The sequence below is a fragment of the Bacillus rossius genome, chromosome 1, assembly GCF_032445375.1.
Source record: "Bacillus rossius redtenbacheri isolate Brsri chromosome 1, Brsri_v3, whole genome shotgun sequence".
Lineage (NCBI taxonomy): Eukaryota > Metazoa > Arthropoda > Insecta > Phasmatodea > Bacillidae > Bacillus > Bacillus rossius.
Genome location: NC_086330.1, coordinates 256,123,755 through 256,150,458, shown reverse-complemented (window position 1 = coordinate 256,150,458; position 26,704 = coordinate 256,123,755). Strand labels below are relative to the sequence as shown.

General features: G+C 36.9%; 1 protein-coding gene across 4 annotated transcripts in view; it reads right to left on the bottom strand.

Moving 5' to 3' along the window:
- Positions 1 to 26,704, bottom strand: part of LOC134527493 (uncharacterized) — a 148,658-nt gene that overhangs the window by 24,058 nt on the left and 97,896 nt on the right. For 3 of the 4 annotated variants that reach the window (XM_063360217.1, XM_063360218.1, XM_063360219.1), the window contains exons 5-6: positions 6,111 to 6,226; positions 5,320 to 5,439 (exon numbers count right to left, since the gene is read on the bottom strand). In XM_063360217.1, the coding sequence (XP_063216287.1) occupies positions 5,320 to 5,439; positions 6,111 to 6,226 (236 nt within the window). Of the gene's footprint in view, positions 1 to 5,319; positions 5,440 to 6,110; positions 6,227 to 26,704 lie in introns of those variants that run through there. The other variant, XM_063360220.1, reaches the window with a different exon arrangement.

The following is a 26,704-nucleotide window of genomic DNA, read 5'->3' as shown; positions in this document are numbered from 1 at the left end:
TTACCGTGCTTGGACAAGGTGAAATCGTATAGTCAAGCTTTGCTTAAGTCCTCAAACAACAAGAACACGGAAAGTGAAAGTGTCGCAACAGCTAGTGTCGCAACAGCTGGTGTCTCGGGTAACGGTATTCCGTCCCGTGACCCACATACGAATCAGCATGAAAAGCGCTTCGCCAAGAGCAGTAATAATATCATTAACCAACAGCCCAGTGAAGATGGTTTCACTACGGTGCAATACGGACGGAAAGCCAAGAACATTGTGAATTCAGAAGAAAAACGTGATCATGATCGCAAAAAACCGCCCATGCAAGTAGGCATCAGAAATATCCCTACTCTAAAGACAGTTAGCAAATTGGTTCCAAGGAAAACAAAAGCATTATTTGTGACACGATTTGACCCTTCTGTTCAGGAACATGAGATAGTAGAGTATATTACTAATGAACTGAATCTCTCTCACGTTAAAGTCGTTAAACTGCGTACCAAATTTAACACTTACTCATCATTTCATATCTCTGTGCTTGAAGAAGACTTTGTGAGAATAAATAACATTGTTTTCTGGCCCAGTGGATGCCTGATCAGTCCTTTTTACGGGAAACTGCATCCTGAACAAATCACTAATAATGGATCTACGTCTGCTTCTGGACGGGCCAACGTCAATCCTGAGATTACATCTGCGTCAGCGTCTGCTTCGACGCCTACACTTATGTCTGAGTTGAACTTATCTGCGTCTAATCCTTCCCAGGAGCCCGGAGGAGCTCCATAAATCTTTATTTGTGGCTTTTTCTCCCAAAGAGTGGGTAATCTTCTACCAAAATGTGAGAGGACTCAGGACTAAAGCAATTGAATTTTCAAATAATATTTTACATACAAACTATGATATCATTTGCCACACCGAAACCTGGTTTACGTCAACGTCTATAAACTCGCACTATTTTAATGATTCTTATCACGTATTTAGAACCGATAGAGACCCTTCTTTAACACTAATGAATAGAGGAGGCGGTGTTTTAATTGCAGTAAATAAAAATAAATTCAAAAATGTATTTATTACTCATGAATACGACCATTTGGGAATAGAAGCCATTTGGATTAAAATTAGAACCAATCGTAAAAAATATTTAACACTTGGTAATATTTATTTACCACCTCAAATTACTCCAGAAACTTATGCTCTTTATTTTACACATCTGGAGGAAAAATTTAAAAATTTCCAAGATGACATTTTACTCTTAGGAGATTTTAATGTACCTGGAGTTGATTGGTCTCACTTTCACACTTCAAATATTACTCAAAATTCTATAAAATCTAAAGCATTTGCGTTAATCAGTTTTGTAACCACTTTGGGTTTGAATCAGTTTAACTATACTCAACCTCCTACTCGTCTACTGGATCTTTGTTTCACTAACTTAGATCTATGTACTATAAATAACGCTCTTGATTATCTTGTTAAAGAAGATGTTTATCATCCAGCACTTTCTGTAAACTTCAAATTGGAAATAGTATCTAATGTTCAAAGTGATTCTGCTTTGTTTTTAAATTATAAAAAGGGTGATTATCTTGGTCTAATCACGGCATTGAAAAATCATGATTAGTCTGTTATCTATAATAATACTTATGACGTAAATACTATGGTGGATCACTTAACATCCATTATGCATGAACTCATAAATACGTATATTCCGACTTCTGCAAATTGTAAATCCAGGTTTCCTTTTTGGTATTCTAAACAACTCATAAAATTATTAAAATTAAAAAAACATTATCATAAATTATATAAAAGAAATTTAAACCCTCATTACTATTCAATGTTTGCACATTTTAGGAAAGAGGTAAAAAAACTGTTAATTAGAGACAAAAAATATTGGTTAGAAAATATAAATAATAAAATTAAACATAACCCAAAAAAATTCTGGAATTATGTTAGGATTATGAGGAAAGGCTATGATCAACAATTATCACTTAAAATTAATGACTCTGTAACTAATGATTCTTCGCTGATGGCCAACAGCTTTGCAGACTATTTTGCTAGTGTCTATTTAACTCCTACCAAAATTAATTATTCATCTACCTTCTCCTCAAATAACCACTTCATACCCATGTTACTCATTTCTGAAAGTCTTGTTCTTTGGAGTATAAAATCCTTAAAGTCCTCTCTCTCAACTGGTCCTGACGATATTCCCAATTTTATAATTAAAGGTTGTGCATTTATTCTTGCACCTATTCTTCAACATATTTTTAATATTAGTATCTCTAGTGGTATTTATCCCACCCACTAAATGGAAAACTGCCAAGGTTATTCCTATCCATAAGAAGGGTAACAAGCTTGATGTTTCTAACTATAGACCAATCTCACTATTGAATGGGTTTGCTAAAATTTTCGATAAAATTATATGTAAACATCTTAATTTTAATCTAAAAACTTGTTTCACTGAGGCTCAACATGGTTTTAGAATTGGAAAAACCACCACAACGAATTTAGTGTCGTTCTTAAATCCAATTTACTCTGAAGTTATCACTCGTGGTTAAGTTGATGCTTGCTACTTTGACTTGGCCAAAGCTTTTGATACTGTAAATCATCAAATTCTTCTTTCTAAATGCTCTTCTTTTGGACTAAGTGACAAATATATAAATTGGCTAACTAGCTATTTAACAAACAGAAATTTCTTTGTTGCAATAAAGAATATAAAATCAACTCTATATACTGCACCTTCTGGTGTTCCTCAAGGTGGTTCTCTTTCTCCCCTATTATTTAATATTTTCATTAATGACATCATTCATCAACTTAATTACTCTACTGGGACTCTATTCGCTGATGATTTAAAGATCTATCGCAAAATATCTTCGTATCATGATTGCTATCTTCTTCAATCCGACATCTCTGCAGTGGCAAAATGGTGCAACACAAATTTGGTACAGCTTAATAAAGATAAAACTACCATTATATCATTTACTAGAAAATACTATCCTATCTGTTATAGGTACAACCTTGACAATTCTCCCATACTAAAAACTAAACATGTTAAAGATCTTGGCGTACTTTTGGATTCTAAATTATTCTTTCATTTACATACTGATTCACTTATTTGTCACTCTAATAGAATTCTTGGTCTCATCAAGTACATCACCTTTCATTCTACTAATATTGATTCAATATTATCCTTATTCATGTCTTTAATCAGATCTAAAAATGAATATGGCTCTATTATTTGGAATAATTTAAATTTAACTGACATTGGGAAATTGGACAAAATTCAAATGAAACTCGGCCACTATATAATACAAAAAACCAATAGTTCAATCAACTTAAATAGTCTTCTAGGATCACTTAAGGATAGAAGAAATGTTCTTGATGCTCTATTTATTCATAATTGTTATTATAATTACCTTAATTGTCCTTATGTCCTAGAATCAACCGGTATTAAAATTTCTTCCTTTAATTGTCGCAAACCACCTTTTTTATGTACTTTCAATAAAAGGAATGATTTGCTATATAGATTGATTTCTAATTACAACAAACTTGTTAATCATTTTGATCAAACCAACAAAAAAATTTGCCTTAAGAACATCTTATCTAACTTCTAATATTTTATTATATTTTTTGACTTCATTGTATTTTAGTTTCCGTGATATTTGTATTATATATATATTTTTTTTGTATTATGTGTTTCCCATTTTTTTTTTGTTGTCCAGTTTGTATTATGTTTGTCCATGTGTCTTTGTAACCTCTTTGTATATATGTATGGTGTCTACCACTATGGCCTTAGCTGTTGGTAGACATGTCACAATTTTAAATAAATAAAATAAATAAATAAAAATAAAAAATGCACATTTCTAAATTTAGAATTCTTGCTATTATTTTTATTGATGATTTTACATTACAATCTATTTTTGTTGCTTAAGGCTTTAACTAAATTTGTTTCTTTGTTCACAGTAAATTATTGTGGGTCATAATCTACAATACTGGACAGAACGACAATGACGTTAAACCTTTTTTCTTCTCTTTTTCTTTTCATTTTTAGCTGAATCAGTAGTAACTCCTACCTACGTATACTATACTGAGATAAAATTGTCTAAAAGATGGTTTTAGGCTTGAAAGATTGAGAAAAACTAATTAATAACTCCCCCTCTTTCCAACCCACACCACCATCCAAAAAAAGAAGTGCTTGCAGTGCCCATGGCTTGGCAGAATGGCAGAATGCATGATAGGTTACTGAGAACAAACTATATTAATGATGATTGTATTTTTAACTCATATTAACCAATTTGCATGTTTATTTTAACAAAAAACTTATAACAAATCATGAATAGACAATTTTTTAGTTTAAGTGATAAGTATATTTTTGATGACATGATAGCGAAGTGCGTAGTGTTATCATAATTTATACCACCGGAAAGCTTTAGGAGGTAGATGAAAATTCGGTACACCATATGTATTATTTTAGATATTATAACCTTTCTTATACCTATATTTCATATACTAAAATAAGCTACTTGCATTAGCCTTAAAAAGGAATTTAAAATAATATTTTGCAATATTTTCCAAGAACTTGTATCAATTTGATTTCAATATTTATAATTTAAAATAAGTAATCAAAATTATATTTTAAAAATACTGAGCACTGAACAAGTACACAAACTCAAATCAAAACCTAGTAGCCTTAGTTTTATTTTTCTTTTACATTTCTACACAGGTAAGGTTAAATAAAAATGCTTTTAACTTTATAAAAATAATGGCAGGCCTTCTGGGGAAAAAAAAAAAGGACCAACCAAGGCTCGACCCTATTCCAAATAAAATACCTTGACTTTAAGTTCTATCGCTTAAGTAACTTCACCTTGACTGCCAAGTGTGTTATCTATCCTTAGTAATTAAAGACAAATTATTTGTTTGTTAACATAAGGAAGTACAGTTTGATGTATTCTAAGGGAAATGCACAGTAATAATATTAGTGTATTTTAAATGTTTATATACAAATGCAGCTGTTGCAGAGCTTCATTATTTATTTACAAGTGTTTCAGTATGCGAGTTTCTCGGAATGCTGCCATGGCTTCCTGACATCCCAAGAAAATAGTCTCGTGTGCTGTAAAAACAGTAGTTAGCCCTGGAAGCTACCTAATAACTTAGGCCAATATGAAGTTCTTTGTGAATATATGTAGTAAGGAAACACATAGGCAATATCGTCCTATGTGCGGTGGATTTGTTCATAATGAAAACCACTCTGAGAGCAGTTTGTTACTAAGAGTGAAGAGTGAATACAAACATTATCAACTCCAGCCGAACGTGGCAGAGAAGTACCAGAGGTGTCACAAGCACAAAACCCACCTCGATGTGGCCAAACATAGACAGTTAACACAAACTCTTGGTTGTGAGTTTTGTACTTGGATGCGTTCCTAAATTTGCACAAGTCCACAATCTTCCTGTGTCTCTCCCACTGACGGCTATCTGCTCAGGTTCAGGAAGTAATCCCTCTGTCTTTAGACAATGCTACAGACATTTTACCAAGTACAATCAATCACTGCTGCGGCATTAGTCATCTGATTACGTGGTACAGTAGTAAATGTACAGAACTTACTATGAGGTTCCCTCTTATAAAATAGTAAGTAATGATTTCATGACACAGTTTAAAATATCGACAACTTGCTGAGTGTTTCGACTTGATAATGAACCAGGTAAACATTGGTTTAAAAGCAATTACAACAGAAAAACCAGCATTTACTTTAAAATTTTAACAATACCAATAAATAATAGTCTATTCTTGCAAGTCTCTAAGGTTTTGAATGCTCCTACAACGCGACACAAAATTTTCAAAGCTGGCAGATAAAAAGTGATTAAAAATTCAATAGGGGTGCACATTTTTTTAAAAAAATTCAAATTCAAAATATATAAAAATACTTGAAAAAGATGGTTTTGCAGAAAACAGGCTTACTAACTACAACTATGCCATCTTGTTTGTGCTTAATCATTACGAAATGATGAAATGTGAAGTATGAAATGCAATGAAACATAAGATTGTTGCCACACAGTTGCTACTTGCTACGAGCACCACACGTGAGCTGGCCAAAACTACAGACACAGGCTGCATGCAGACAGCGAGCATTAGTGGCAAAGGATACAAATGTCTACAGTCACAAGACATGTGCACACGGTTGACACGCGAAGTGACGAGCCAACAAATATCTTCACCACTTTATCAATCTCACGAAGTAAGACTTCTTTACTCAGGCCACACCTGTAAATGTCATTTACACACAAGCTATGACTACTGCTGATAAAAAAATACAATAAACAAGACAAGAGCAAGCACAGTTTACCATTACCAACATGCAAGAATAAACCACCTGCTTGCCAATTCTTAAGTACTGCTTTAGGAAGAAAATGGATGTCTTAATTTTAATTTACTAACATAAGTACTTCTTGAAAAACACATAGGACTTAGAGCTTCTACAATAACCAAATACTTAATGTATTAATAAGTAAGTGACAAATGTGGCAACATAATTAAAGCGCATGGGTGCTGTGTGAGCTAACCGAGGGTGACTTAGCAGCGCCATCTGCTATCATCCACGTCCCAAGGGTGGAAGATACGGGATCCCAGCGAGATTAGCGACATAGCTTTGGTGACTGAGAATAAACAATAGCAGATCGTGAACCACTGGCGGCTCAGTGGGGTCGTTACTTTGGCAATCTGCAGTGAAAGGCAGCCTGGATGAAGATCAGCACGGATTAGGATGCAGTTTCGTCGGCAAAGGCCCCACAAGGGATCTCAATTGTGCCCTGGATGCAAAGTGTAGCGAACCTGTGCCACTTATTTAGATTTTAAGTCACAAGTTTTAATTTTCTTAATGAGTCAATATAGGAGAATTTGGTAATTTGAAGCTACATTCATTTTTTTTGGGGATGGACATTTTATTACCTCTCATGACTGTTTCTTCTGATTCTACACTAGGTCTCAAGCCTGAAAGTTGACTTCCCTACCGCTGACAGTCAGCAGGCAGCTATTGGCATATCTTTCCCATGCTGGGCTAGCGAAGGCTCTCCTCTATCCCGCCTCTGTGGTCATGTATGTGCAGCTATGCTTCTGTGCAGCTACAGCTTGCAAGCACGTTTTGCCTCAGGTGCCTAAGCTATCGTAACGTGGCAGCGATTGCGTATCACCGCTGCTCACATATTGTCACGTTAACGTCTCATGCTAACAAGTTACGAGCATGCACAGGACGATACAGCACGGTTCGGCCTGCTGAGTGCAGTCAGATTCAAACAACGCCTGCATTTTAGCACAACCCCCCCCCCCCCTTTTCATTTAATTTCTAAGAACCTCATGCGGGGCTCAGTAAATCCCACCTCTCTCCTTCTCTCGCCCATGCCTTTAGGCAAGCTCCTAGAGCATACCTGCCCCTCTTCCCCCTATCCTGGTGAAGATCTAAACCTCTGCAGAGCTCTCATGCACAATCTGTGGGCAACCTTAGGAACTAACCTAAGGCCCTCCGGGTTGTTTTGGTTTTTCCCACCCGGCACCGCCACCTCAGACTCCCTTTTCAAGCCTTTAGGCTACCTACCAGCTTCTTCCGACAACACTATGTTTGAGGTTTCTAGTTCCGGTGTGTATCACCAGCGAGTGCTTCTTTCTTGGCCTCAGTCACTTTCAGTAAAGCACCACCCCTTTTCTTTTTACCGAGACCTCTAAGCTGGTTTAACTAGGCGTGGCAGCTTCCCCTCTGGGCTGTCTCTTCTCGGGCAGACCTCATCGGCTCGCTCTGGTGTCTATTTTTCCGCCACCAAACTTTTGATTACCGCATGTAGTCACATCGAAAGGGGTGCCATCCTCTTTTGCGCTTCTTTCTCCAAGATGTAGTGATTTAGTAGTTATAGTTGTGTTAGTCTGTCTATGGTGGTGTTGATTTTTTTTAACACTCAAGTTATGGTTTAAATTCATTGCTGCCCACCGCAATTGGTAAAAGAGATATCTTTTCTTTGTAACATCACAGAATTACTGCCCCCTACTACCAATAACATTTTGACTAAGAATGTTTTATATTGATGTTTTCTGAATGTTTCATAATTATTTTGTTTGTGGTTTAATATTATTTTTGAGTTGGGTTAGGTTCTATATAAAGCTGAATGTAGCGTGCTTTATTATTATTTGTTTCATTGTAATTTACTTAATCAGTTAAAATTATAAATGTGTATTAATTACATTTTGTCAAATTTTAAAGCATATTCTGGGTAGTAAGACTGTAACATTCTAGAAAATTCTAGAAGGTTTCAAACGAAAGGAAGACAGGCGCGACACTCTTACCAGCAAGTAATTTTTCACGCCTCAAGTTAGTGCGTTGTTGGGACAACCCAGCACGTGGGTGCATGACTGCCCAGCAATAGAATAGAACTTTCGCTGAGCACTGTCTCGCCAGCCAATCAGAGCGAGCGTTAAGATGGTGTGATGTGTCTTCCCAGACTTTTAGAAAAAAACATTTTTACAGTATTTTTTCCTATATATTCAGGTACTGAATACTGTGCTGTGATTGGTCAGTTAGCCCACGGGGTTTCATCTCTTTGTTTCTAGCTTTGTAAAGGAAGGTAACTGCATGGTGCATATCAGTTGTCGTTCGATTGTCACTACGTGCAGCCGCATCGTTGGCAGCTTGCCAGAAAAAATAAAGTAAATTTACAAATAGCTAACTTCACGCCTGATGCTCGGAGCCAGGCCAAAACGTTAACTTTTTTTATTTTATTAATTTTGGACTTTTAAGAAATTTGATTACAGACATTGGCATCGGCTCAGGGTGACCATCGTTACCCACATGGAAAAACTTTTCGCGAGAGGACGTACCTGGTTAAGTGAACTTAACCCAGGGACTTATTTTTTTAATATCAAGCATCAGGAAGCTGTGAAGTCCAACTGGAACTGTGTTGGTTGTATCATAAAGTTTTTTTCTATTCATCATAAAGTAATCCAATCAGTATAAAAACTTTTCCAATTAACGAACTTTGATCAGAGGACTGAACAGTGGTTGGTAGTGTGTAAGTTCAAGTTGTGTTTTTTTTTTTTAGAAAGTAATAAACAAAGGAAGTTTGAAAATGCTTTAATTTTTAAAATCAAAACTTTACCAAATAACTCATTTTGGTTAAAAGACGTAACTTAAAAACAATCTCTAAGTAACTCCCTACAACAGTAAGTTTTAAAGTATCTGGTTATTTTTCTGGGTTGCATTGCTTGGCCAACCTGGAAGGTTCTTTGCGGCCATTTAAAGTTCTACCTTACTTTGTTTGAGACATTTTTTTTTGTCTCACTACACATGCATTTCTTTTTTCGTCATGTGGGTTCAACTTCACCCACGGGCCATCCCTTTGGATAGGGCCTACATCTAGATTTGGCCACTTGACATGAACCCCGGTTGGCCGGTGCTTCCCAGGCCCTTGCTTAGTTGGGTGCATTTTGCGGCAGATTCTCTATTTTGTGATGTTCTCCGTCCCTCCAAAGCTGGCAGAGAGCGAAGTCACCACGAATGTATATTTCATATCATAAGATAAGAACAGTCAATTCTTCCTCTAGCTTTTATATGAGGGGAAATAATAGTTAAGAAACACCAATAATGAGGGCTATGAACATTTTTGACGTGACGTCTAATAAATTAATGAACGCCGGCTGCACGCGCGAAAAATGTCCCACTACGGATGTCCCACTACGGATGTGTCCTGTTTGCTCATTGTACGCATGCGTGGCATCTCTCTTCCACTCGATTGGAACAACTACCGATTTGACTTTTCAATAATATTTTCGTCGTTTGAATTATTAATATTAGGTATGTAATTTAACGACCGTCCACCGATTTTCAGAACAATCGGTACGGTTATTTAAAAGTAATGTTGAATATTCAAATACGTTTTGAACCAACTATGTTGTTTTACAGTTACACATAATAATTCAAATTACACCCGGGATCTTTTGCACAATGTTTTAAAAAATATTGTAACACATTATAAATAAGTTTGGTGTATTTGGGATGCGTATTTGTTATAAAATCGTGTTATAAAGACGAAATAATATTATTCCCCTACCATGAACAAAATTGTTATAAATATGTATATAACATCTGAAACTATTACTTTTCAAATATGGCCTCGTGGCCTTGCGGTTAGCATCGCTAACTTCCAAACTAAAGGTTGTCGGTTCGAATCCCAGCAGCTGCAAAAATTTTTTTTGTACTTGTAAAAATAAATACGGCACACACAACATTTCAAAAGTAATAAATATATTTGAATTAATGAATGCAAATAAAAGTAAATTTATTAATTAAATTGTACATTTCATTTCACTCCTTCTTTGTATCCAAACAAAATAGTGATAATTCAATAAAAATGATTCAATTTTATTCATAAAAGTATGCAGAGGTAGATTTTATCATACAAAAGATAGAAAAATTAAACAAAAAATTCTTCCTCAAAGAATATAATATTTTTAATGCCTAAATGGTTATGTTGCTAAAACCTATTACGGCTCAGTCTCAGGCCGAATATGATATTTCCATTTCTTCTGGATCAATCATTTCATCAATGTTTTGTTATGACGTCACGTTAAATTATCGTCCGTAAACCGACTTTACAGACAACCAATTTTTGTACTTAATTTCAGTGTTACAAAATTGCCAATTGTTTACTTGTTTTCCAACATAGTTTGTTAATACTTTTTACTTAATGTACTACCAGTGTTTAGTCTACCACACTTCTTCCTGCCTCAACTACAGCTTCCACAGCTCAGCGCTTCAACAAACTATCACCCTCCACCCCTGCTGTCCCCTCTTCAAAGACCCACCCCCATTCATCACAACCACCAAACCTGAGTTCAGCCACCCTCAGACTCACCACCCCACAACAGCAGTCCAGGAACATAATTACCAGTTTTATAGAAAAAATTGACCATCCTGTCAAAAGGCTATTTTTGAGGCACCTCCTCAAAATTTGACAGATAGGGGACATTCTAAACAAACAATTGTTGGATATTATTTTCCCTTTTACCCAACATCCAATGAGAGAGTGCACCTCTCTGGCAATTGAGAGTAACATTGTTTTGATCAATACAATGCTGATTTATTTAATTACTTCAACCCCTCTCACATTTTATAGACTACAAAGGAATGAAGCCTACCACACTAACATAAAGGAAGCAGCCCAGACCAAGTCGTCCATTTAGACGTGTCAGATCTGAAGTAGTTACTAATATGGTGGATGAAATGAACCCTCCTGAGTGCTCATTTCCATCATTCTGCTAGCTGAATTATTCTGACAGCGTCAAGAATAGAGTCCCAGGAGGCAGTCAAAGTGACATCAGTAACGCAGTTTAGAGACAGAGAGAACACTTCCCATAGCAGACAACATGTTATTTAAAGTGTCGGAAGGGCTTCAGGTTACAGTGGATGAAGTACAATTTAAAATGGTTGGAGATTCCAGAGCTTTTTTTTCTCAAAAATTTAATTTGCATCAAGTTTCATTCTGTGCACTATTCCCTACGATGTACCATTTTCTATATACTTTTGTCAAAAAAGTCTTGAAAACACAACATTCCTAAAATGAGAGCCTAATTGTGTATGGTATTTGTGTAAAAGATGTAAAAAATTTGTAAAATCGTGTTTAATCTTCAAAGCACCATAAAATATATTATTCTTTAAGATTATCGCGATCATGAATTTTTCAGGTCTCTAGTAATAAGAAGAGTAGCTGGTCTGTAAACTCTTTTTTCCCAAAGTGATGTGATACAATCATTAATTATCATGAATGTGCTATCGCACTGGGGTTGAAAGAGTCGCACAGTGTGTGAGCATCAACTAAATATGGGTGCCACCACGTGGTTTAAGGGCACGTGGACCCGGCTATCACCTGTCAGAGCCGTGACGTAGCCCAAGTGCGACAAGGCTCGCAACCCCCTAACTACTCAAATCTGGCCTAACCGCCTTCTCTCAGCGGCGGACATGCTTCTTAACTCACGAGAAGAAACCAGAGTTGTTTCTAGGTGTCCCCACACGCGGGAGGTGATCGAGATAGACTTGCGATCATCTAGGTGTCATGGCAGCATGAAGCAGATTAATTACAGTTAGTCCGTTCATATTAACGTGATGAAACAGATAACACAACATAACCGCTCGAGCACTGAATAATAAATTACAATTACTTATTACAGAATAATAACATTTACTTGTATTGGCAATTATTAAGTTCAAAACATTAACTACACGCGTCTGGATGCGTTCTGAAAGTGTTTGCGCATTGAGCTGCTTAATCCTTACTTAAGCTGAAAGAAAACAAAACACTCAGGGAATAAAATATGAAATTAAAAACTATTTTAATTAAAGTATTATTTTAGGAGTGCGTGGCACAGACTCTTGCAGGACAGACAAACATGCACGCATGCGCACACACACTTGTTGGAGGACGGTTTTAAACAGGGAGATCGTGGGAGGAGAGGGGCCGGGCGAGACGTGAGGCACATCGGGCTTAAGGAGGGTGCAGCCCCGGTCGACGTCAAATGTAAGCCCCACTTGTGAGTTGTTGAGCTTTTCCTTTCATGGGTTAAGTCCCACTTGTGTGTTGGTGTTGTAGGGTGGTCAGACCATTTCACTTTCACCTGCTACAAGGGATGTGGGTAGTCCACTGGGTGAGGAGTTAATGTCGCACTGGCACACAGTGGGACAAATGACCGATTTTCTTGGACAAAACCTCTGTCTTCGGATATTTTAATTTATTATAACTTTTACCATGAACAAATACAAAACACAATCAGAATTCAGCACATATAAATTTATTATTTAATTATTATAATGTGTAGATCTAAGGAATAATACATAAGTTAAAATATAAGTATAACACTGTTTAGTTAAAAAAAAAAAACTTTTAAACTATGTTAAAAACAAAGACCTACATTTGCAATCATTACATATACTTGGTCTTCAAATAATCTTATCCTAATCATCATCATCATCATCATCATCATCATCATCATCATCATCATCATCATCATCATCATCATCATCATCATCATCATCATCATCATCACTGCCACTAGAAATATAAAAACCATAGATGGTAGGAGTTTCAAGTGAGGAAAGAACTTTTGGTTTCAATATTTTGCAGTTTCTTGGTAAAAGAGTTCTAAGTAAGGAGATTACGCGGATACCAGCAGAGAAGGTGAGAACTGCAGGTTAAGCAAATCTTATATTTTCTTACATTTTCCTTCTTTTTCTGCACCCACAGCTACTCTCAAATTCATTCGTTGGGTGACTTGTGTAGGAAAAAGATATACATTGAGGTATTTTATTTAAACTGTTCATCTACCATACTTACCTGAATATATGCTATGCTTTTAACCAAAACTGTGGCAACTAACTGCAAACTTGTATCTTGCTATTTGGAACAGCTAAGTTGACTACAGGCTATGCCTCTTAAATGTGATACTTATGCCACCTTAGACTGCTGTTAATTACCACCTCATTATCCTAGACTTACTTGAAAACCTACATACTCTACTTGTGAACTGCATCACTTAAGCCACTTTAGTCCGAGGCTTTCTGAACCTATGCACAGGTGTAACAGATGAGAGATTCAGGAAGAAGGAGAGGGTGTAAATGGAGTTTGTAAATGTGTTCTTTCCACTTCTCTTCACTGTGGCTACTGGGGAAGATATCCCTTCCCTTCCTCCTTCACCCTCCCAGACATCCACCATTTATCACCACATTCTTAGTTTTCTGAACAGCTGCTTTTGAACTAGAGTGTGTTTTAAAACAGACCATGTAAACCACTCTACAGGCTAAAATGGTGCCAGAAAGTATCCAGAATAAATATGGAATAAAGTTTATAATTTAATTAATTTTTAAGTGATTTGTTCATGAATTGAGATTTCCAATTCATAAAGTCTTTTTTCATAAACTCATAATCAAAAAGTGTGGGATCACATTATATTCAGAGTCACATAATTTTCAGGTAAATATGGTATATAGGCAGTCAGTCAATGCTAAAGTGATCAAATACAGTTTGAAATTCTGTTTTTCTTAATAATTCGGCTCAGACACACACTGGCATTTAAATTTTTATATGTTAATTCAAGGTATGTAATATTTATACAAAAATTGATAATTTCAAATGTTTTAACGTCCCTAGTATTATTGATTTCAAATGTTTAAATATGTGATTATTTTAAGACAGACTTTGCTAAAAGAGTTTGTCTCGTATCGCTATGACTTTTTTACACTGTCACTGTCAAATTAATAATTTGTTCAGAACTTTCATTCTTGGAAATGTGAGCAGTGCAGCATTTCCAATAGTTCTGTATAGTTAGCCAATCAGTAATGTAAAGGTTTTTTTATGTTAAATACTTTTATTGGAAGTGTTAAATTTACAACAGATGGCTTATACATGTTAACACAATGTGTAAAAATGCAGCTCACTTAATTTAACATAAATACTTTCAGCTGCAGCAGGTTTCTTGATCCGCTCAGTTTTGTCCAGCCATTTGTTGCAAGCAGTATAAATTTTTCTTTAGTTCTGATATGCTGTTCCCATTTTTATTTTTAACAAGAGAAGGGCACGACCTGGGAAATACACTTCGGGACGAGACTTGGTATATAGGGTGTTCAACCCTCAAAACATGAAAGCACAATGTACAGCCAATTTTGAGAATAAAGCCTTCAAACATTTGAGCTCAGCTTATGTATTAGTTAAGTATCACTTCGTCGGCAGCCGCTGAGAAGCTTAGTCAGTAGCCTTCTTGGATATCACCAAGTCATTCAGGGTTCAAATCTTTGTCACCATCACTTTTTCTGTTTATTTTATGTTAAAGTTTCTTGTGTTAACTATTTTAAAATACAATTTATTAATATTAGGGATGGGGCGACCGAACACCAATATCCGCCGAATCCTAGGGATTCGAAGCTTCGGCAGGTCTGATTTAGGATTCGTCAAAGGATTCGGTGTTTTACTATTTACGGAAAAAAAATACAGTAAAACTCGCTTACGAGGTCCCGCATGGTAGGTTTTTCTGTATAAAGCGTTTAAATTGACCGGGGTCTCATCATTTACAGCATTAAATGTGTGATATAAAGCCCCGTTAAAATTTTTTCTGAAAGTTCCTGTCTCAAATAGTAATGGCACACGTAAATATGAAGAAAAGACAAATGAAGAACAACTTACGAATAAATATGGATGATGTACCATAACTACAGTACAAACCCAATAGTTATTTTGATAATTACCATAAAAAGAACTAAAGATTCTTTGTTGATACCATAATTACTACAGAAGCATGATAGCTACCACATTTGCACTATAGCTACCGTAACAACCGAGATGTGTATTTACCGTGATGGTAATGTATTATTTATTTATGACATATTAAATTAAAGAACATTATTGAGAAAAAAAAAGGATGTTAAATTTTGATATGTACGGTTGGCACATGTTGCTAAGAAATAATGTGATCTGAAAGAATGCAGTACTACTACGAAAGTGAAAATGGTACTCGTGGATTTTTAGGTTATGGCAGTCTTTTTCGTTTATCAGTAATATCGGCTGAAAATTAACAAGCGTATCGGAAGTCGGCAGAAATGCCGATTCAACTAAATATTGGCAAAATCGGTTTCTTCAGTACAGCTCTACATTTGATGACCATAAGTAAACATATTTCAGACTTCAGTATATTGAAAAAGACTTTAATTTCCATGTAGGTTTATTGTGTGTATGTTTTTTTTTGCAAGTGTAAATTGAATTAAGTAAAATGCTTTTATTTTTAGTACTTTCACTTGATTAAACTTTAATGACCAGTTAGATATTTATGACACTAATTTTGAGGTTAAGCAATTTTACTAAAGCATTTCAGCCACGCAGATTGCCAGCGAGAGACGCTTCTCTTCTGCTGGAAATACTATCTCCAATTGTAGAGCTAATTAAACTCCTGAACATGCAGAACAAATTATTTTTCTGCATGATAGATTAAAGAACAGAATTTAATACTTTATGACAATCTGTCTCAGAATTATTGTGCTGAAAAGTGGAAATGATGAAACAATGTGAATGTACTTTTTGGTGATTTTTGCGATTTTTGGTGCTAAGTTAGTTGAAGCTCAATAAGGACTCCAGAAAAATTGACAAGGATGAAATTATTCCAAAGATAATGTTACATTTACACAAACATATACTTGTAAACTGTGGTTATGTTAGTTGGATGATATCAGTTACTAATAACCCATGGAAACAGGTAAGATTCAATGGAAAAATTTTTTTTTTCTAGCAGTGCAAAATGTAAACACACACTGTAAATAGTTACCCAAAATTAATAAGCCCACTTCATTTTAATACTTTATTCAAACATTATACAAAGTTTAAGATAAAAATAACTTCCAAAAAGGGCAACTGTACCATAAATGCTCGAAAACTTTCAAGTAGGCTCGCTCGAGCTCGGCTCGAAGTAAAATTCTTAGGCTCGCAGACCTCTAGTTATTTATAGAAAAAATCCTAACCGCTAATCTGTACTAAAACTGCAATTTCTCAAGAAAAATTTTTTGTCTTTATATACACAAGAAAAAGTAAAAGCACAACATATTTTAGGCTAGGAAGGCATCAGATGTTATAAAGAAGAATGTACCCAGCCTAAGCTGTGTTGATATTATGTTTTGCCTACATACAACAGTTTAAGAATTTATATAAATAAATCTGCCACTTTTCAAAATACAAGCAGTGATGCAAAAGTGTTATTGATTTTTACCGTTTGCACCGTAACCTAATCAAGCACCAAACTTCCACTTACGACCGCGGCGCATCGTCAGCTGCATTATCTTCAAACTCATTAAACACTTCTCCGTTTTCTTTAAGCATGAGAATTTGTTTTTGTAATGTTTTAATCAAGAATATAAATGAATAAAATAGTTTACAAACAAATGTAAAAGTTTTCAACAGAAACAAAGTTCAAACAAAACAATATTCACAACACGCAATTCACACACAAAGTATTGGCGACACTGGGCACGGAACAATGACGTCTCGTCCCGTTTGTTTATTAATTTGTTATCAGTATTGATTTTATCTGTGCGAGTTTCTCTACCGAACTGAATATTTTCTTGTAACATGTGGTTTATCTTTTGTTGTGAATGGTGATTTATTTCGTTGTGAATGGTGATTTAAAGTCATTTACGTGACGTAAATCACAATCAGAGATGTCGGACGTATGGGAACATTTTGTTTTGGACAAATCCGACACCACCAAAGCTGCATGTCTGTTTTGTGGTGCAAAAATATCCTGCGGAAAGTCATGTACAAGTGCGTTACGTAAACATCTTAAAACTCCACTCGGCCCAAATTGCTGTTGATAAACGGGAGAATAGTGAATCTTTCGGTTCAGGAGAAATTGCAGGGCCTAGTAGAATCTTATCTGAACCTCAAAACAATGAACCATCACTCATACAGCCCACACTAGCACAATTCATGACAAAAAAATGTAAGTTTTCAAGCAAAGATAGCAAAGAAAAACACACAGGTAAGCTTAATGCAGATATGATATGGGTAGACAATCAGCCAATGTCTGTTGTAGAAAACAAAGGCTTCAGAATGCTTTTTGCATTTCTGGAACCTCGTTATTCAATGGTTTCGAGAAAATTTCTGGCAAATACACTTATACCAGAAATGTACCAAACTACATGTGAGAAAGTCAAGGGACTTTTAGTGCAAGCAGAATCCTCTCACTTACATTAGATATGTGGACATCATCTGTTAAAAGATTCGGGTTTGGGTTCGATATTCGTCAATTCCAGTCAAGGATTTGAGTTAGGATTCGGATTCGAGGAAATCAGGATTCGCCCCATCCCTAATTAATATATAAATATTAAAATTATAATACAAAAATACTTTAATTAAGAAAACAAATGTAACATGTTTAATACATATTACATGCCATTTTATTTATAATAAGTATGTTAATAATATTTACCAATGGTTATTAACGCAGTGGCGTCTCGTCAGGGCAAGCAAGGCAAGCAGTGCTTGCCCAGGCAGTTTCCAGACATTGTATTTTTTAAATAAATATTTTATTCAGAATAGTATTTTACTTTGGCTCGTGCAGTTAGGTGTATGTATTTTTTACACTATCTTCTTGGGACCCAATACTGTGCGCTGTGCGCTATAAAAAAAGAACTCGTTGACACAAAAACATGCTGTTTTAGAAGCGTTGCTAGGTTTAGAAGCGCTGGCAGGACCGCTTTCAGCAGGAAGGCTGCCGCAGTAGTTTCCTTTCGGGAGGGGGGGTGGCATGGTACAAAGGTTCAGGGAGGGGATTGGCTGGAAAAATACGCGGTAGAAGCTACGAAGGTAACGCTTTCTTGCCGAACTGGAGCGAACATGGCCGAAGCAGACTGTGGAATTTTTCCGCCGACTGCTTCGGCTATGTCCGCCACAGTTCGGCAGGGCAGGTGGCGATGTCGCGTTTCAGTCGGCGGTCGTCTCTTGGGGCGCACGCATCTCTCCCGCGGGCTGTTGGCTGGCAGTGCGTGGGGGATTTGTGGGCGTACGATGATACTCCACTCCCACTTAGTATATAAGTAATGTAGAGTAGGTATTTTACTATCAGAATAATGTAAGTCAATCATTATTTTTCAAAAATAATGTATTTAAAAAAAATGTCAATTTTTCTACCTGTGGAATAGTCAATGTTCAGTTAAGAAAACTACTTAAATAGCACCATTTTGTACCTTGAAATCCATATTTTCCCGGCGGAGGGCCCCCAGACCCCCCCCCCCCAACCTCATCATGTTTTGGTGTGAACGGAGTTATTGCTTCCCCTCATGTAAACCTCACGCCTCGCCACTGTAGGAAGTAATCAGTTTACATTGTTTTATTGTTTAATTATACATATATTTTTTATTACATACAAAAACCTGAATTATAATTATAATAGAAACACTGGAAACAATTAATGTTTTGGCATATAGCACAACAAATAAACAACAAACAATTACAAGGCCAATGTTCTTTCAGAAGATCAGTTGGAAAACAAACCTCATTCACATTAATGAATATTTCTCTGTCTTCAGTAAGTTTAGCAGCATACCATGCATATCTAATCATTTTATCAAATCATTTTATCAAAAATTGGCAATGACAATTGATGGTGAACTATTGATTGTATTTTAATACAATTTTATCGAAAATGATAAAATAAACAGCTTTTTGAACATTTTTTTTGTTCTCTTCGCATTAGAATAAGAACTTTTTTTAAGTCCACTTAATCCATTTTATTGCAATGTTTTTTAACGACGTTAACAACTTTGATTTTATAATCAAAAGGAAAATGTTCTAGCCTACTTCGTTTTTTTTTTCTTCAGGCTCATACTCGTCAGATGAGATAAAAGCTTCCCCTTACTAAAAAAAATTTCTTCACATACTTCATAGGCATAAATAAGCTCTTCATAGTTTACAAACAGTCAGCCAACATATGCACAGTATTGTTACGACCTATGTCATGCATGCCACACGTGCACCGCCTGATTACAAGGGTCTTGTTACCCATCCCCCTCCACTCCCTGCTCACTGTCCCGCCTCGGACTATTGTCACTGTCACTTTTAGCGGCCTAGGAATTCTGCGGGCCTACAGAAGATGTCGTCCAGCTTGGAAAATGTGACTTGGGGCCATTCTCGATGTTTCGGATGTCGGGTCGGCCAGGGATGACACGACTCGTTACAGCCACTCTCGTCCATTTGAGAAGGACGCCAGGGTATATAAGCAGCAACTCTGGCATCCACTGCAGTTCTGAGAGTTGGGAGAGTTCCGCGAGTGAAGGGATCATGAGAGTGCGACTGAGTGGTACGAGGCTGTGTGTGTGTGTGTGTGTGTGAACAGGTGCGAGGTAAGGGGTGAATGAATCATTGTCGAGCCTAGCTCCAGTGAGGAGTGCGAACTGTGAAACTGGACAAACATTGAGTGACTTGCGAATAAACATATTTAAGTGGAAGTGATTGGTGATTAGACATTTTTAAATACAATTATTTATTAGAAATGTAAATATTAGTAATTAATAAGGATGGGTCAGTACCGGTTCTCGGTTCTCAGTTCCTATAGTTCTCAGCATTTTAACCGGCACCGAGAGCTGCAGGTAAAATGTCGGTGCTGGTACCGGTACCGGCAGTATAGCAATACCCTTTACGAAAATAGTCATTTACTACAACTTAACTATAGCATGAAATGGCTCAATTCACGTCCAATTCACATATGAATTATTTTTTTGGACTACTGTGGAATAATATTTATCTCTAACTATAAAATGAAATCACGTAAAAATATTTAATATTCTCGTCACATCTGTAAACAAAGTAAGTTTTTCAATCAAAACATAACAGTTGAAGGTGCCATAGATGTAGTTCATCTATGTGTGCAACTGTATAACGTGCCTCAGCAGAGAGATGAGAACAGAAATATGCCATTATTGTTTCACTGGTTTTTAAAATAGGCAGCGAATTGAGTCGTAGACACATAAGTATGGGTGACTGGTGTATAAAGAACAATTAAAAGTGCAAATTCCATAGTATATTTGTTTAATACAGTCAAACCTCTATCTATTGTTTTTCAGGGGACCAACAAAAAAATTCAGTAGATGCGGACATTCAATAGATGTGGACTTCACTCTTAGATTTTGAAAAAAATATTTCAACCTCAAAATTAGTGTCAGAAATATATCAGTTACTTGTCATTAAAGTTTAATCATTTGAAAAAAAATAAAAATGGAAGCATTTTACTTAATTCAATTTACACTTGCAAAAAAAAAAAAAACATACGCACAATAAACCTACATGGAAATTAAAGTCTTTTTCAATATTCTGAAGTCTGAAATGTTTACTCATGCCATCAAATATAGATGTGTACTGAAGAAGCCGATTTTGCCAATATTTAGTTGAATCGGCATTTCTGCCTACTTCTGATACGCTTGTTAATTTTCGGCCGATATTACTGAAAAAACGTGAGAGACTGCCATAACCTAAAAATCCATGAGTACCCTTTTCACTTTTCGTAGTAGTACTGCATTCTTTCAGATCGCATTATTTCTGCGCAACATGTGCTAACCGTACATATAAAAATTTAACATGCTTTTTTTTTTCAGTAATGTTCTTTAATTTTCATATGTCTTAAATAAATACGTACATTACCATCACGGTAAATATACATCTCGGTTGTTACGGTAACTATAGTGCAAATGTGGTAGCTATCGTGCTTCTGTAGTATTATGGTATCAACAAAGAATCTGTAGTTCTTTTTATGGTAATTATCGTAAGATAACAATTGGGTTTGTACTGTAGTTATGGTACATCATCCATATTTCTTCGTAAGTTGTTGTTCATTTGTCTTTTCTTCATGTTTACGTGCTCCATTACTCGGCTGCAGATTTAAGGTGATTTTTACTTATACAATCGTTACTGTTTTTATGACGGTTTATGTTTAAGAAATGGTTATTTCTGCAAAATATTTATGGTTAAACGATCATTCATTATAATTTATAGTGACGGGACCACATATTGTGTACGATCAATGCGGACAAAACGATAATTCGAACATCGGTACAAGCGGACTTTTTTAACCTTAGTTGTATGGCAATTTTGGCGGGACCGTAGAAAGTATACGATAGACACGGACAATCTATACATGCGAGTTCGATAGATAGAGGTTTGACTGTATATGTAATTGATGATTGATTTTAAATACACGTTGCCGGCCGCTGCCGAGAGAATTTCCCACTGGCAGCAGTACATATTCCATCTCCCCCCCCCCCCCCCCCCTACGGCCCTTCCAGGGAACACGGGCCAGTTCAACGGGGCCGGCCAACAACCCCAGCCTGTCTCGAGGCCACGACTCCAGTCTCAGAATGTATCACCTCTGCCCTCTAGTGGCACAGTTGCGAATTATTTCCCCTGGGTGTTTGACCGCCCGCTAAACGCCTGCCCCCTGGCGCCTCATGCAACAAACAGTGCCCCGTAGTTCATTTCCAAGCCACCAGAGTGCTGCACTAGTCACCTCCATAAGCCAAATGATTTAGCAGTTGCCTCGTATAAGTCAATCTCTCTTTGTTTCAGACACCCCTAAGTAGGTCAACCTGACATCGGCCAGTACCACCAACTTCGAGATATCGAAGTTAGTATTTCTCGACCACTCCCTCGGAAATCTTTGGAACCTTTCGGTCCATAAGCCGAAGCCTCCCCCCTTTCTTTTGATTGACTTCGACTTTTAATTACGAGTCGCTGCTGCCCCAAACTTACTTCGCGCCGCGACAGCAGACTGACCACACCGCATCGTCGGCGAGCCGCACATCAAGACTTCACTCCGGTCGTTGTTTAAATTAAAGATGTAATCAGCTAGGCAAGGGAGGTGATCCCTACAACTTTAGTAATTAGTAATTAGTCAGTATGTGTACCTCGTAGAAGTAGTCATGCTTCGTTAATAATACTTCATAATATTTTCTATCTTTTGAATCATGGAAACATCCGTGACAACAGAGTGTTTGCGAGCTCCGCACCCTGGCTGACGCTATAAACCATCTCCCTGTATGGTGAGTTTTTGACAAACCTTATTCCCTGACCACAATCATCTTTGTTAGTAGGCATTTTCTGCCTATTTTGCTAACTGTCTGTGATCATATTCTGATCATGTTTGATTCGGACCTGTTCACAGACAGGGTCCAAGGGCCGGATGCGGACCTAACAACACCATCCTCAAGTCCTTCCTCCAGCAAGCAGGATGAATAAGGCACCCTGACGCCTCGTTAGCAGCTCAACTTCTGCCAGCGAACGTCAAACTTCCAGTCCTTCAGTTTTTTTATATCTTCAGAATAACATTAAATCATGACGTTGAAAAGATCAGAACACCAGAAATTTTTCTTTCCGGACTTTAATCGCTCTAAGTGTACTTGGATTGTAAAAATTTAACCTGTTTATAGTTTCTGATTCTATTTCAATTATGTCCAATGATTAATGGTAATTTTCTAATTAGGCAGGCCCATTATTTAGATAATATAATTTTAAATCAATGTTAATATAATTTAATAATTTAAATATATTTGTCAATCAATTTATCAAGTTTATTATTATATGTGAAAGTAATCAAAAGTTAAATAAACATAGAGGTACTTATATATAGACTAAATCATTATTTTGCCTTTTGAAACTAAAAGATCCACCAATTACACAAGTCATCAAGAGAGAGTGAAGTGTAACACCAAGACGCCACTCCCATTGCGGATGCCTTAGTCAACAACTTCATTTAAAGATTTGGGGTACCAATGGAGCTTCACTCAGACCAAGGCCTCAATTTCAAGTCGACAATATTTCAGGAGGTGTGTCGGTTGCTGGGAATAAATAAAATCAGGACAACAGCCCTACATTCTCAGTCCGAAGGCATGGTGGAGAGGTTCAACAGAACTCTCTAGGAACATCTTGCTAAGGTTGTGGCAGAGCATCAACAGGATTGTGATCAACACATCCAGTTGTTCCTGATGACATTTAGGTCTGCCATCCATGACTCCACTGGGCAGACCCCCGCGAGTATTGTGTTTGGACAGGAGTTGAGGCTGCCCTGTGTTGTCAAGTTTGGTCGTCCTCGCAGAGAGCCGACCAGCACCATTGATTATGTGAATCCTCTAGAAGCGAATGGCACTTATACATGAAGAAGGCCGCAAAATTCTTCGATTAGCGACGAACCGAATGAAGACAAGGTACGACCTGAAGGCTGATTCAGCCGGATTTCAGGAGGGCGATTTGGTATGGCTGTACAACCCGCAACAAAGAAAGGGAAGGTGCCCTATGCTTCAAGCAGCGTGGGAAGGCCTGTATGAAATCTTGAACAGCTAAATGATGTGGTCTACTGCATCCAGAGAGCAAAGAGGGGACGGATGAGTGTGGTACATTTTGACTGATTGAGGGAATATGCCGGAAGGGATGCGTTACCTGTTCAGGGCGAAAAGGTTTAAAGAGGGGGCAATGTTACATGCGTGCTAGGAAGCAAGGCCACGCCACGTGCCAGGTACATGAGCAGGCCTTCCAACGAGTCTGGCCAGTGACCCCGCACGGGTGCTGACGTCACGCATGCCACGCATGCCCGGCCGGATTACAAGGGTTTTGCTACCCATTCCCCTCCACTCCCCGCTCACTATCCCGCCACGGACTATTATCACTGACTCTTTTAGCGGCCTGGGGATTCTGCGGGCCTACAGAGGATGCCACCAAGCTTGGAGAATGTATCTTGGGGCTATTCTCGATTTTTTGGGCATCGGGTTGGCTCGGGATGACGCAACTCGTCACAGCCGCTCTTGTCCATTTGAGAAGGATGCCAGCGTATATAAGCAGTGATGCTGGCTTCTATGGCAGTTCCAAGAGTTTGGAGAGTTCCGCAAGTGAAAGGATGTGTGACATCGGTGATGAGGGTGAGAGACCCCTTCAAGAGCAGCGCAACAAGGAGCAACGGGACCGTGAGAGTGCGACTGAGTGGCGCAAAGCTGTATGTGTGTGGACGGACAGGTGCGGGGTAAGGGGTGAATCACTGTCGAGCCTAGCTCCAGTGAGGAGTGCGAACTGTGGAACTTGACAGACATTCAGTGACTTGCGAATAAACATTTTTGTGTGCAAGTGATTGGTGATACGAATTTTCCAAGTACAATTATTTATTAGTAATTTAATAATAGTTATTAATAAAACTGTAATAAAACTTAATTGGACTATCATTTATGAACCAAGTTCTCCCCACATAAAATCTTAACAGTATTTTTACTAACAGATATTTTACTGCAATAAAATAAAACTATCTGTATAACAGAGTGATATATCACAGAACAGTACGATCTCTGCGAAATACAAACGTGAACTGACACGTGGTAACCTTTAAAAAACCTTTAGAATAATAAAGAAAAACTGTTGTTACATTAGACCATTTAGAGTAAGGAACGTTACTTTGTATTCAATAACATAACAGCTTCTCTCTAGTACCCATATAACTATGGGCAGGTATCGCATAATCGTCACACATTTTATACTAAAATAAAGTTTGAAAAGTAGGGGTGCAACGTTTTTTTGTTAGGTAAAAGTGATTCATAAAAACAAAACCCATTCATAGAAATTACGTTTATTTAAAAAGTGAAGTATAATCGGAGCACGCCAAACAAATTAAATTAATAAGTCATTCAACAAAAACCTTTCTTCAACTTTAAATAGAAAAACAAAATCTGTGATCCGAATGCGAGCCTGAACGAACGCATAACTATCATCGTAGTACACACCAAGAGTGTGTGCGGGCCATCAAATGTAGTTAACTTGGCACTTGACAGAGAGCGCGTGTTGCATACAATCGCGAGATATTGATATTCGACTACATGTGCACGCTCTATACAAGAAGCAACATAACCAAACATGAAAGATGTCATCTAGCTCTGGCTACATTTTTGTAAGTGGTACACCACAGCAATGTAAACAAACAGATAAAGGTTATAACATGTAAAAACGTCTTTAAAAGAAAATTTACACATTAGACAACTTCGTATTTCCGTTAATTAAATAAGTAAGTGGTAATGTCCGAATAAATAATAGATTTCTACTTTAAAATACATTGTTTTATACGGAAAAAATACCCACACAAAGAGCATGGAATCTAATAGCAGGACCAAAAACATCATGCAACATTTACGTGGGAGGTTTATTATCCAAATTCTGACACCCTAAAATATAGGTGAGACGATTATGCGATAAAAGAGAGTAGCCCATGCTAAAGGCTAGTGTTAGGAGTTTTCGGCACACCAAAGGCCAAAATTCTGCGATAGTGAAACACAAATTCTACGATAGAAAACAAGAAATTCTGCGATAAGAAATGTAAAGTTCTGCAATTTATTAAAAATAGTTTATTATGTTTGAAACATGTATATACAACCTAAAGAAGTCTAACTAAAGGGAATTATATTATTTCTATACATGTGAAATTCCTACCTAATGTAAGGCACTATACAAATGTTGAAATACAGCATTAACCATATTTTTGTGTTCAAAAGTTCAAACAACTGAGCATTTGTGAACTATCTATTCTTTATAAAGACTGGTATAGAAATGCAACATGTTGAGCATCTTAAAATTTTCTGGTAACAGACTACGTCTGTTGTCTGAAAGAATTTCCTTATAAAATGAAAAACTTCTTTCACAGTCAACACTGTTGGTAGGCATGCATAAATAAGCCCTTGCTATACCTGCCAGAACTGGACACCTGCCCTTTATGCTGTCCCAAAACTGGAATGGGTCTACATCTAAACAAGATTTTGAAGATTCCAATGTAAGTAGCAAACTCTACTTCACCACAAGATGCTAGAAGTGACAATACACTAACATAATTATTAAAATTGTGTGACAGCAGAATAGCTTTATTAGGAGAAAATATTCTCACAGATTTTAAAAAATTCCAACCAGGTTGACTCTGTGCTGACTGATATTTTACCAGTTTTTCCAACGAGCTAACAAAAACAATTTTGAATAGCTGTTTTACAGAAACTGAACTTTCAGCAGGCACTTCGTTCAAGTAACGGGAGTGGTCTGTTTTCGACTTAAGTTCAAGGTAAGCCTTCAAATCTACTAGGGTGTCATACACTTCTGTTGCCTTGGGACTCTGACTTTCATCAGAAGTTGAACAATTTTCTGACACATTTCAGCAATGAACTTCAAACAA